We start from the raw sequence: 12,549 nt of genomic DNA, 5'->3' as shown, positions 1-12,549 counted from the left end.
AAGTTCCATAAGGGTATTGGCTGTTTCTCTGCTTTTCTTTTTGTTTGTCTTTTAGATTCTTCTCTCTTTGGCCTGTATAGAGTACAGTATGGTACCTCCAACTCAATGTAAATCATGTCTTGACACTTCAGCTCACAGTCTTTCAAAGTCTTTCTATTATACTTGGAATGAAATCCAAAGAAGATTCTACACAATGTGACTGACAGTGTGGGCTCTGATCACCACTCTTCAGCTCACTTCCTGCCACCCTGCCCTCTCCCCACTCCCCACACCTCCCCACACTGGCCTCTGCTATTCCTGGGACGGGACAAACACATTTTAGCCTTAGGGCTTTGGGATGTGCTGTTCCTTCTGCTTTCCTTTTGTGCTCACTTCCTCAGACTCTGTTAAAATGTCTCCTCCTTAAGGAGGACTTCAGACTCCTCATCTAAAATAGCAACTTCTGGGGATCCCTGGGTGGCTCAGTGGTTTAGCGCCTGCCTTTGGCCCAGGGCGTGATCCTGAAGTCCAAGGATCAAATCCCGCGTTGGGCTCCCTGCATGGAGCCTGCTTCTCCCTCTGCCTGTGTCTCTGCCTCTCTCTCTCTCTCTATGTCTATCGTGAATAAATAAATAAAATCTTTTAAAAAATAAAATAAAATAAAATAAAATAGCAACTTCCCCTCACTACAGCCTATTTTTCTTCATAGCCATTGCTGATATTATATTATATAGTTATTTGTATAGCTGTTCATTATCTGCCATCACCACCTATCCACCACTATATAAGTTAGATGAAAGCCAGGGCTTCATCAATTTTATTTACAGCTGTATGCCTGCTGCCTAGAACAATGCCTGGCACATGGTAGGTGCTTAATAAATGTCACTGAATGCTGTTACCAAGACTTAGGATAGGAAGTTCATACATGGCTGAAAAGCCTATCTTCTCTTTGAAGCACTCCCTCACAAATCTAGTGTTATTTCTATTAGGCTTCTCAATAACAAACAGGATTTTTGATGCCTAACTATGAGCTTCTCCAGTTTCCTCTGTGAACAGAACCCTCAAGGGAAACTTTTATCCCCAATCCACATTCCAGGTTACTCAGGCGTCACATGAATTGTATTTTTGACAACTGCCAAAAGATAACTGTGTACAGAATGCCCTTCAACCCCACTGCTCCCTGCTGGTCATTTCAACCCTCATCAACCAAGTTCATAGGGATTTTCTCCTCCTTAGACTTTAACATTAGGATGGACTTCAGCCCTATATTCTTCTTTTATACCCCTCACTCCTCCAAAATAGGTCTTCTGAACATCACTTACTCAGTCTACCATCTCCTGAATTCAGAGTCTACACCCTACCCTACCCCCACGCTAATAGAAGAAAGAATTTGTGGGTGGAAGTCCACCTAACACACCTTACTATCCAAGGCTAGCCTCCAGAGTTGCAACCTGTTTCCCAAGCCAGCCCCCTACCTCTAATTTAAGATCCTTAAAGGGAGCTTGGTCCTTCATTCTTGGTATCTAAGGACATTTCAAGAACAGACAGAAACTAAACACAAGTCTAGAGCAACTTGAATCATGAGCTAAAAAGGCACAAGCATGCAGAATGCCTCACTACTTCACATTTTCCTGTTAGAACACGTGGTTTTTTGATTCTCAAACTTCATAGGCTATATATATCTCTCAATACAACATTTTTTTAAAGGCATTTATGTAAATATACATATATTTACATCCTAAAGCCTAAAAACAACATTGTACAAAATAATGTACAGTATACTGGGATACCAGGTGTCCTCAAGAAGACATACAGTGTATTACTATGTAAAGTAACTGCTTCTTAACAATCAAATTAATGGTTTCATGTCCTAGAAGACTGTTTTAAGTATTTTTCATTGTATTTCTGTGTTACTTACATGGAGGAATTTTTACTGTGTTTTTGTAACATAGTAGGAAATTAGGCAGAGGTTCTGAGTTGAGAGTAATGCATTATAATTTCTCCTAATTAAAATATAAGAATTAGGCCTATGAGTTTTTGCAGAACAACTGATTTTTGGAATGGACTCCTCATGTTAAGTGGAAGTCGCCTGTATTTTCTTAGATCCTTTCACCCAAATCCCATCAGCAAGCCTCTCCCTAGGCTGTTCTGAACTGGTCTCGCCCCAACAGCTCATCTGTTCTCAATCTCTAACTATGATGCCTTGAATCCCTTTCTTGCATCTTCATGTCCACCCTCCAATTCCCCTCCCTTACTTTTACCTTCCATTCACCCATTCTTACCATCCTTTTCTTTATTTTCAGTTAATTTTTACTTTTGCTAAAGGGATATATGCACATAATCTAAAAGATCAAAGGAGCTGCAAGGCTTAAAACAACATAGTTCTCCCCCGTCTCATCCCCATCCCAGTGCAGCATGCCCAGAGTCACTTTCCACTATTAGCTCTTGCTAGAGAGGAAGACATACCATGAGAGACTCCTAACTCTGGGAAACAAAGGGCTGTGGAAGAGGAGGTGGGTGGGGGAATGGGGTAAATGGGTGACAGGCATTAAGGAGGGCACTTATGGGATGAGCACTGGGTATTATACTCTATGTTGGCAAATTGAATTTAAATTTTTAAAAACATTTTAAAAAGAAAAAATATTTAAATTTGAGAAAAAGTATCAAATAAGCTGAGTAAAATACTATTTCCTTGCTATTCCATTTTAAACTTTATCTACAGCCTTCATATTAGAGTAAGGATTTTTCTCTCTTAGACTTTCCCTTCCTCCTAATCTAAATTTATGCCAAAAATTATTGCTTAAATCCATATTTGGTGTATTTATTATTGAGACTAGTGTTCACTTAGGAGCCAAGTCATGAAAAATTGTTGACTTCCTTTCTGGAACAATTATTTTTGTGTTTTTCCTATACTTAATAATTGCCTAATTTCTTCATTTCCTTAGTTTTATTTGCAGGTCCAACTAAGCCTTCTTACCCCAAACAATAACTCTGTAAAATCACTCTCAATTCATTTTTCCATATAGTCAAACATGTCAGATTTACCACTTGTTATTTTATTTTTTCCTGATAATATTTATCAATTCCATTTTTTCCCTCCCTTTCCTGGTTCTAATCTTTACTGTTTCCTAAGCTTCCGGGTGTCATGGGTGTTATGTATGTCTTAACCAATGTTCTATAAATACCCAATTCCTTTCTACTATATTGGATTTCCCATTTCCTAGTTCCCATGTCATCCTCCTTGGTTTATTCCCTGGTTTTGGTGGATTATGTCCTATAGTCTTTTATGCTACATGTCTGAGAATGTTTTATTCCATCTTTATCCTTGATCAATTCATTTATTCTAAACTAGAAGTCATTTATATTTTGAAGATTGTAACTCAAATTATTGTAATTCATTATACTACTCTATTGCCTTCTATCTTCCAAAACTACTTTTGATAAATTAAATTTCATTCCCTTCTTTTCTCTCCTCTTTTCTCAATCAGCTGTTAGTGTGTCTTCTATTAACATTTAAGTTTCAAACTTCCCAGATGATGTACTTTGGTTTTTTTTTCTTTTCTTTTTTAAAAATTTAAAAAAAAATTGTGGAGGTATAATTTGTTTATCTTCATTTATTATGCTGAGCACTTTTTCAATGTGATAATTCATGTTTTCACTTTAGAGAAATATTATTTTTTATTTTTTTTGAAATATTATTTTTTTAATATAATTTTCTAATGACTCTTTTCTCTTTTTTTCCTTACTAGTTGCATAATAAATGTCTGGAACTGATCTATAAATCTTTCTTTCTCTCTCTTATTGTCTGTCTCTTTTTCCCCTACTTTATCAGAGAGTTCTTCCAATCCTGTCACTGAACATTTTGTTTTAGCTATCATATTTTTAATATTCAAAAGCTCTTTCTTGGAGAGTCTGGGTGACTTAGCGGTTGAGCATCTGCCTTTGGTTCAGGTCGTGATCCTGGGGACCTGGGATCGAGTCCCACTGCCTATGTCTCTGCCTCTCTCTCTCTGATTCTCTCATAAATAAATAAAGAAAATCTTAAAAAAAAAAAAAAAAAGCTCTTATTGTTTGGTCCGTTTCAAAAAAATAAAACTGCTCTTTTTCAACATTTTCTCTTATCTCTCTGAGGATATCATGGCTTCTTTGAAGCATTTTCCTACTCTCAACATTGTCTCTGTTTTCACTGAGTTCCTTTTTTAATCCTTGTTTCTCTGGTTGTTTGCTTCATGTTGGAAGCTTTCTTCCAAAGTCTGATTATCTTTTGATGCCCTTTCATATTTAAGAGTGAATCACCAGAAAGGTGAGTTGAAACTTTGTACGCGAGCCTCTAATCAGGTTATAGGTAGCTGGAAAATTTTTGCGGGAGGAAGTCACATTTGGTGAAATGTCAGTATCTATAGGTCTCTTCCCCAGGATGGTTCCATTTCTTCTGAGGAGGATCGTCCAGTATTCCTGGCATAGTGGTAAGACTGCCAGTATGTTAGAGCTGAGAACAGGAAGAGAGTTGGGAATTTCACTGTTCAAATGTAGAATGTCCTGTAATCCCCCAGTTTTGAATTCTATTCTCATCAGTGACTTTCTCAGTGCTCAGTGTCCCCAGACTATCTCTGATTGTTTCTCCAGAGATGCCTACAAAACTGGGGGTGGGGAATGGTCTCCTTGTTTATGGAGTTAAGAGTAGGCTCTAAAGATCTATCTTCTCCTCATAAAAGCTTTCAAATAGAGTCCCACTCACCATATCACCCTACTTTCTATGGTACTGGGTGCCTCGAATTCCTAAGCCTTTCCAGACAGCTGTGAGTCAACTTGCCTTCCATCTGCATTTCCTTTCACTGGCACTTGGCTCTGACATTTCTTCACTCTGCTAAGTCATGCACCATCCTTCCACCTACTTTCCATCTTTATATCTTGTGGTTTAGGGTTACTTATATCACCTTGATTTATCAAAGATGGAGCTTGTGCCTCCTTTTTCTTGCTTTCTCTATGGTTTGAGGATGATTTTTTTTTTTTTTTGAGAAAAAAATAAATGAGGGCTGGAGAAAGAAAGAGTAGATATGTTCTTTGGTTTGGCATCTTGAAACCTTTCTATTTCATAGGTCTTTTTATTACATCATATTCTCTCCTGCCAGTTTCCTTCTCATTTGTAATTTCAGTCTTCCAGAATTTCTTGTTTTAGTGATTTCAGACATACAATATTTCATTTATTAATGACTTAACAAATTCCATATCTACTTGTCATATCTCATTTGTAGTAATTACTATCTGCAACTTAATAGGGAACACTGGGTGTACATATTAATTGGGAGGGGATTATTCATCAATTGGAAGAGATAAGTGATCAATCTCTTTGTGGGATTTATCTTTCTTATCAGATAGGCTGGTTATTCTGTTTGCCGTCCTGCCCCTCCATTCTCACACTTCTCTGTGCCCCAGAAGACTGACCTCTATGGACAACTCTCCTCTCCCATTCCACTCACTGCCATTCCTACCCACTTCACTCTTTCCCTGCCTCATTGCATCTTTGGCAACATTACTCTATAGCCATAGCCCCTACAGTATAATAGCTCCTGGTTTCACAAGGGAACTCTTTCTAGTTGGTTCCTTTGACCCTGCCTACATCTCTGTAAATAGTCTCTTTATTAAACTGTTTTCAATTATACTCTGAGTGCCATTTCTTCCTTATTGGACACTGACTGATACATCAGTTTTAAAAAATGTTTGAACTAGCTCATCTCTAAAGTCCATTGAGTTCTTATGTTCTATGTCAACAATTGGCACTTAACTATAAAGGCTCTGAGAAAATTAGGCTTCCTTTCAGTTAAGATTCTTACTATAGCAAAGAAACTCTCCAAATAATGATGCTAAGCCCCTATGAAATATAAGCATTATACATGCAACTTAAACTAGCAGAGAAAACTAGGATATATATATTGTTCCCCTTAGACAATGGAGTCAGTTCTGATAAAAATGTATTTGTTATTTTTTATTCAATTTTTAATTGAAGTATAACTGACATACTTATATTAGTTTCAGACATACAACATAGTAATTTGATATCTGTATATATTGTGAAATGATCACCACAATAAGTCCATTTAACATTCATCACCATACATAATTATAGAATTTTATTTTCTTGTGATGAGAACTTTTAAGATTTACTTGCTTAGCAATTTTCAAATATGCAATGCAGTATTGTTAACTATACTCCATTCTATACATTACATCCCATGATTTATTTATTTTGTAACTAGAAGTTTATACCTTTTGACTCCCTGTACCCATTTCACCCATCCCCCAACCACCGCCCCCGGCAACAACTAATTTGTTCTCTGTATTCTATTAGCTTAGGTTTAAAAATTTAAGGACACCTGGGTGGCTCAGTCAGTTAAGCATCCAACTCTTGATTTCAGCTTAGGTCATAATCTCAGGGTTGTGAGATTGAATCCCACACTGGGCGCCACACTGGGCGTGGAATCTGCTTCAGATTTTCTCTCTCCCTCTCCCTGTGCCCCTCCCTGACCTCTCTCTCCCTCTCTAAAAATGAAAATAATAAAAGAAAACATTAAAAAATATATTTTTAGATTGGACAAGTGAAATCATACATATTTGTCTTTTCCTATCTGATTTATTTCACTGAGCACAATGTTCTCAAGTTCCCTCCATATTGTTACAATTAGCAAGATTTCATTCTTTTTTATGGTTGACTAATATGTCATTGTACATATACACTACATTTTCTTCATTCATCCACCAACAGATACTTAGGTTTTTTCTGTATCCTTATTATTATAAATAATGCTTCAGTGTACATAGGGGTGCATATATCGTTTTTCACATAGGGGTGTATATAATTGCACATAGGGATGCAAGTTTACATTTTCAATTTTTTCAGATAAATACCAAAAAATGCAATTGCTAGAGCACATTGTAGCTCTATTTTTAATTTTTTGAGGAACTTCCATACTGTTTTTCATAGTGACTGCACCAATTTACATAGCTACCAACAGTGCACAAGGGCTTCCTTTTCTCCACATCTTCACCAACAACTTATTTCTTCTCTTTTTGATACTAGCCATTCAGATAGTTGTGAGATGATATCTCATTGTGGTTTTGATTTGCATTTCCCTGATGATAAGTAATGTTAAGCATCTTTTCATGTGTCCATTGGCCATCTGTATGTCTTCTCTGGAAAAATGTCTATTCAGACACTCTGCCCATTTTTATTTTTATTTTTCTAAAGATTTTATTTATTTATTCATGAAAGACACAGAGAGAGAGAGAGAGGCAGAGGCATAGGCAGATGGAGAAGCAGGCTCCCCACAAAGAGCCTGATGTGGGACTCAATCCAGCATCCTGGGATCACGCCCTGGGCCAAAGGCAGATGCTCAACCGCTGAGCCACCCAGGTGTCCCCATTTTTAATCATATTATTTGTTCTTATGCTACTGAATTATATGAGTTCTTTATTATATTTGATATTAACCCCTTAGCAGATAAATATTTGCAAATATTTTTTCCCATTCAGTACATTGCCTTTTTCTTATGTTGATGGTTTCCTTTGCTGTACAAAAGTTTTTTTTTTATTTTGATGTAGTCCCACTTGTTTATTTTTGTTTTTGTACTTTTGCTTTTGTTGTCAAATTCAAAAAATTATTACCAACACCAGTGTCAAGGGGTTTAATGGTTATGTTTTCTTCTAGGAGTTTTTCGGGTCTTGTGTTCAAATCTTTAATCCATTTTGAGTTAATTTTTGTGTATGGTATAAGACAGCAGTTCAATTTTCATTCTTTTGCATGTGGCTGTCCAGCTTTCCCCAACATCAATTATTGAAGAGACAGTCCTTTCCCCGTTATATATTCTTGACACTTTTGTCATAAATTAATCAACCATATATGCATGGGTTTATTTCTGGGCTCTTTATGCTGTTCTGTTGATCCATGTATTTCTTTTCATGCCAACACATTTGCTATTTTTGACTTTGAAAACACAGAGATAGCTAAAATTAATTCCAAAGTTTCAATTGGGTTTTTTCAACATTTTTCAACATTTTTTTCTTCTTTTCTCTTAGATACTAAAGGAAACCATTAAAGGCCCAAAAAAATGCAAAAAAAATTTTTTTTCACCAATCCTTTCATTAATAAATGAATTCCTTGACCTCACCCTCACCACAGACATCAGATTATCTCTTTCACCAGCACAGTCAGATTTTTTGTACCAATTGAACTGACCCACTTTCTCACCTCTCATAGACCCTTTAACTCATTCCTATTTTAAACTGTTCTTGCCAAGGTTTTCTTCAATTTCTCTGATGCTAAATCCAATGGATGCTTCTTAGTCTTTGTCTTACCTGACATCTCAGTAGCATTAGACACCATTGCTTTCATGAAATACTCTCTTCCTTGTCTTTGCTGTTGTCTCATCTTTCTTTATTTTCCTTCTATCTATCTGATTACTTCTGAGTCTCTTTAGTGGACATCTTTTCCTCAGCCCATCCCTTAAATGTTCATGCTTGTCAAGCCCTTGTTCCCCTTGTCCTAGTCTTCCTTATCTTCCTACTTACACTCTTCCACTGAATGTTCTTCTCTACTCCTATGGCTTCAAAACCCAATTAACACTAATGACTCTCAAATGGGTCATCTCAAGTCCAGATCTTCCTCCTGACCTTCAAGAATATTGTCTGTGACTAAACACTAGATAACTCTATCAGCATGACCACAGATTCCCCCTATTCAACATTTCACTTTCATCTATATTCCTATTCCAGTGAATCACACCAAGCCAGAGATCTGGGTAAAATCCTTGACTCTTTTCTGCCCCTCATCCCCATACCCAATCAATGATCAAGTCTTATTGATTCTGTCTGAGATGTACTTTAAGTCTATGATCCAGGTCTCTCCATTCTCATTGCCATTTCCCTAGACCAAATCAATTCCCTCCTACTAATATTGTTACTATCCTCATATCTAGATTCTATAATACAGCCAGAGTGATCTTCATAAAATATAGGTAAGACCATGTTACATTCTTCCTAAAAGCCTGAAATGGTTTTACACTCCTAAAAAGACAAAGCCCATATTCCTCAACATGGTTTACAAGCCCCAGCACCTGGTCTCCTATCCTGTCATTCAAATTACTCCAGCCAAATTAAGCCCCCTTTAATTCCTCCAACAATCTATGATCACTCTTACTCTAAATATTCCCACACAAGTTTCCCTCCACCTATTACATGCCTATCAATGTTACCAGTATTATCATCTACAAATCCTTAAGTCTCTGCTTAGAAGTCTCCATGCTCTCTAAATCTGCATTTAGTGTGCAACCAGAGCACACTACTTATCCACTTATCACACTCTGTTATAGTTGCCTGTTACTTGTCTCTCTTCCCCTTTTAGATCATAAGCACTGTGAGGATTAAAACTGAACCTATTATAGCTCCAATGCTTTGAACATTACTTGGTAGAAAGTAGCCACTAAATAAATAATGGTTGAATGATGACCAAGAGAATAAACAAATAAACCATCAGATTAAACATAGTACCAATGGAAGTACATTTTACATATGGACTTTCTTTCTCTTGCTTTCTTACCTCTCAATAAACAAAAAACAAGTAAGTTACCCTTCACACCAAATAAGCCATAGCTTACAAAGAGGTAACTAACGTGTAGTTAGTTATAAATGACAGCCAAGGAGAACTCTATCTGAGCCTTTGCTTTATCCTTTCTCTTTTTCCTCTTACACATAAAATTTTCAAACTGACAGTTGAAACAGGCTGAAGACAAAGCATATGGCTGACTTTCTCTTGCTCTGCCTGATGCCCTCCCCAAACCATCTATGTACATGGGATAAAAAAGAACCTATGATAACATTTTGCTTGAACCAGAACTCTAGAACATTAATTAAAGCTGAGCACACCTGCTCTGAACTGCAGAATCAGAGATTTATGTGAACTTGTAAAATTGAGGCTTTCTAACCTTTCGCAGGATTTATGTTTCCTTTAAATAAGCATTTCCTCTTTGTAATGCAATTTTTTTTTTAAGTTTATGTCAGTGACTAACCTGCCAGTATAAACAGATATGCTGTTCAGTTCCTTTATTGCCTGCTCTTTACCCTTTTTACCCAGTGCCTGTCAAATATTTAATTTAAGGTTTCGGTTGAAAATAAGCAGGTCCAACAATGAGGCCTATAATTTCTTGGTCTAAACTGAACTTGTTAGTGAAGTGATCGAAAAAGATGTCTATGCATTCAAACTCCACACTTAATGTAAGAACATTTTAATACAGTTATTCACATATCTGCCTATTATTTCCAAAGTATCAGATATCTTATCATGGTTTGTCATAAGCAAGACTTATTGATTTCTTAGGTTACAGAGCATGCCCACGTGTAGAGTCCTTTCAGATAAGGCCAAGTTTTTAATCAAACGAAGATACTATAATTTTGAGATTCGGATACTAATGGCCTTGGAAAGAGAGAGTTCGGTGAGGTAAACATATTCAAGTTTGTTACCTTGGATAGGTTCATTCCCAGCACTGTAAGTGTCACCAAGCCAGCACAACAGACCAAAGCACTGGAGCTGGAGAGTCCAGAACTTGGTGGGATGTTTCCATCCACTAAGCAATTCATTCCAGTCAGGCTGCTAAGACCAAAGTGTTCCTAAGAATAGAAGGAGAAAAAGTGCTAGTAACTTTGGTGTTGGATTTGAGAAGAAGTAAAACATTCTTTTCGTTCCCTAGAGAGTAAACGTTTATCAATGGACTTATTATGCTATTTATAGAAATGACTTGTGCAATCCAATTTAGTTGAGTCTATACATGACATTTCATTTAATGATTCTTGGCCATAGGGTTCGGTAATCTGAAGATTATTTTTTACTTTGTTCAACAAAAAGCTATTGATCCATTTCTTAAAATTACCTTGGATGATCTTTTCTTTGAATGTTGATTTGAATAAATATAGAAAAAATATTAGACAGTTATAATTCAATTTTTCAGGTAGCAAGAGAAGAAATATACAATATTAGTAAGGCAGGTTAAATCCCATGTACCACATCCCAACACACCATGACTGTGAAAGTCTAACACAAAGCACTAGCTTGTTTCTATTGAGTATCTTTCTTCAAGAGGTCCTCTGAAGAAAAAGTGTTCTAAATTTCTTCAGTTTCATTTTACTTATGGAAAAATATAGGCATCAAAAGATTAAAAGTTTTTTCCAACATTACATATAGGGAGCTGGGAGTAGGACCCAGGTCTCTGATTTCTGGTTGAGAACTACTCCATTGCAGTCAGAAACATGGGCCAGCATACTGTCACTATGATTTAATATAAGTCAGCCATATGAGGAAATCCAGATTTTTACTAGAGTTTATAGATACAGTTAAACCATATGGTAGCTTTCAAGACGGCCAAATTAGAATTCAGCCACAAATGAGAACACAGACTCTAAACGAAGCAGAGAAACTCTTATTTTTACAAGTAGGAAAGCCCAAAGAAATAATGAGACTCTGATCTAAAGATGGAAATCTCCAGAATACTTAGATGAATATCTAGGATGACACTTAGGATGATATTATAAGATTATATCTTAATCTTTGTGGTTTAGGATTAAAAATAAATGCAAGGCCATCTCCTCCTCTAGAAAAAGTACCATCATGTTTGCAAATTACTCAAACAGCTCAAGACCAAAATACAAAATACTATTATATTACATAATTATGCATTTCATCATACATATTATTCTAGGGAGAAATTTCAGTAAACTAGTTAGAATAACCAAAGTAACAACAGAACTCTGCAAATTAAAGGCTGTTTTTTTCCTTTTTTTTTTTTTTTGTCCTTTTTTCCTATGTTGGCAAGACTCACACACCACAAAAAAAAAAAAAAGAGATTCTGTTGGATGTACTTCTCTTCTTGATTTCAAGTCATCTAAAAATTTCCTTTCCAGAAATACAAACAAATTATAAACTGAAATACTGCTGCTGCCAATGCCCTTTCATAAGAACATCAGACAGCTTGTTTAAAAAAAATCCTTGGAGAATGCTATATATTTAACCATAAACTGATCCACAGTGTATCTTGAATGTGAATCATACTTACAAACTTATCACACAATGTTTAAATTAAAATGTACAACAGATTCAAAAATGTAAATGGATTTTGCCAAATTCTGTAATAGCTCTATCCCAAAAGGATAACATGTTCAATTTAATATAAACAGATTATCCTGATATTTTCTAGTATTTGAATTTGAAGGTTTCTAAACAAGCTAACATTTAAATTACTTCTCCGCCAAAAGTTTATTGTACAAACCTACTTTTGCACATAAGTTGTCAAACCGAAAAAGAAGGCTGTAAGACCTCAAATTCTCAAAAACAATCCAAAGCAACATGCAGTATTTAGGTCACTTTACCCATATGCTATAAAAGGCATGTTGCTATAAGGAAGATCAAATTGCATTTGCCAGGCAAATCCTTCCAAATACCATAATTCCCACTAATGCATATGATAAGCCAAATATCTTGAAGATTTAAAAGCTGCCAATACCTCTTCCCATAAGTTATTACCATGT

General features: G+C 36.0%; 1 protein-coding gene across 4 annotated transcripts in view; it reads right to left on the bottom strand.

The window, feature by feature from the left end:
- The window catches only part of GALK2 (galactokinase 2), a 129,417-nt gene that overhangs the window by 85,569 nt on the left and 31,299 nt on the right, over positions 1 to 12,549 (bottom strand). For all 4 annotated transcript variants that reach the window (XM_038580382.1, XM_038580384.1, XM_038580383.1 and 1 more), the window contains exon 5: positions 10,492 to 10,638. In XM_038580382.1, the coding sequence (XP_038436310.1) occupies positions 10,492 to 10,638 (147 nt within the window). The remainder of the gene's footprint in view (positions 1 to 10,491; positions 10,639 to 12,549) is intronic.

The sequence above is a fragment of the Canis lupus genome, chromosome 30, assembly GCF_011100685.1.
Source record: "Canis lupus familiaris isolate Mischka breed German Shepherd chromosome 30, alternate assembly UU_Cfam_GSD_1.0, whole genome shotgun sequence".
Classification (NCBI taxonomy): Eukaryota; Metazoa; Chordata; class Mammalia; order Carnivora; family Canidae; genus Canis; species Canis lupus.
This window is presented reverse-complemented; position numbering and strand designations above follow the sequence as displayed.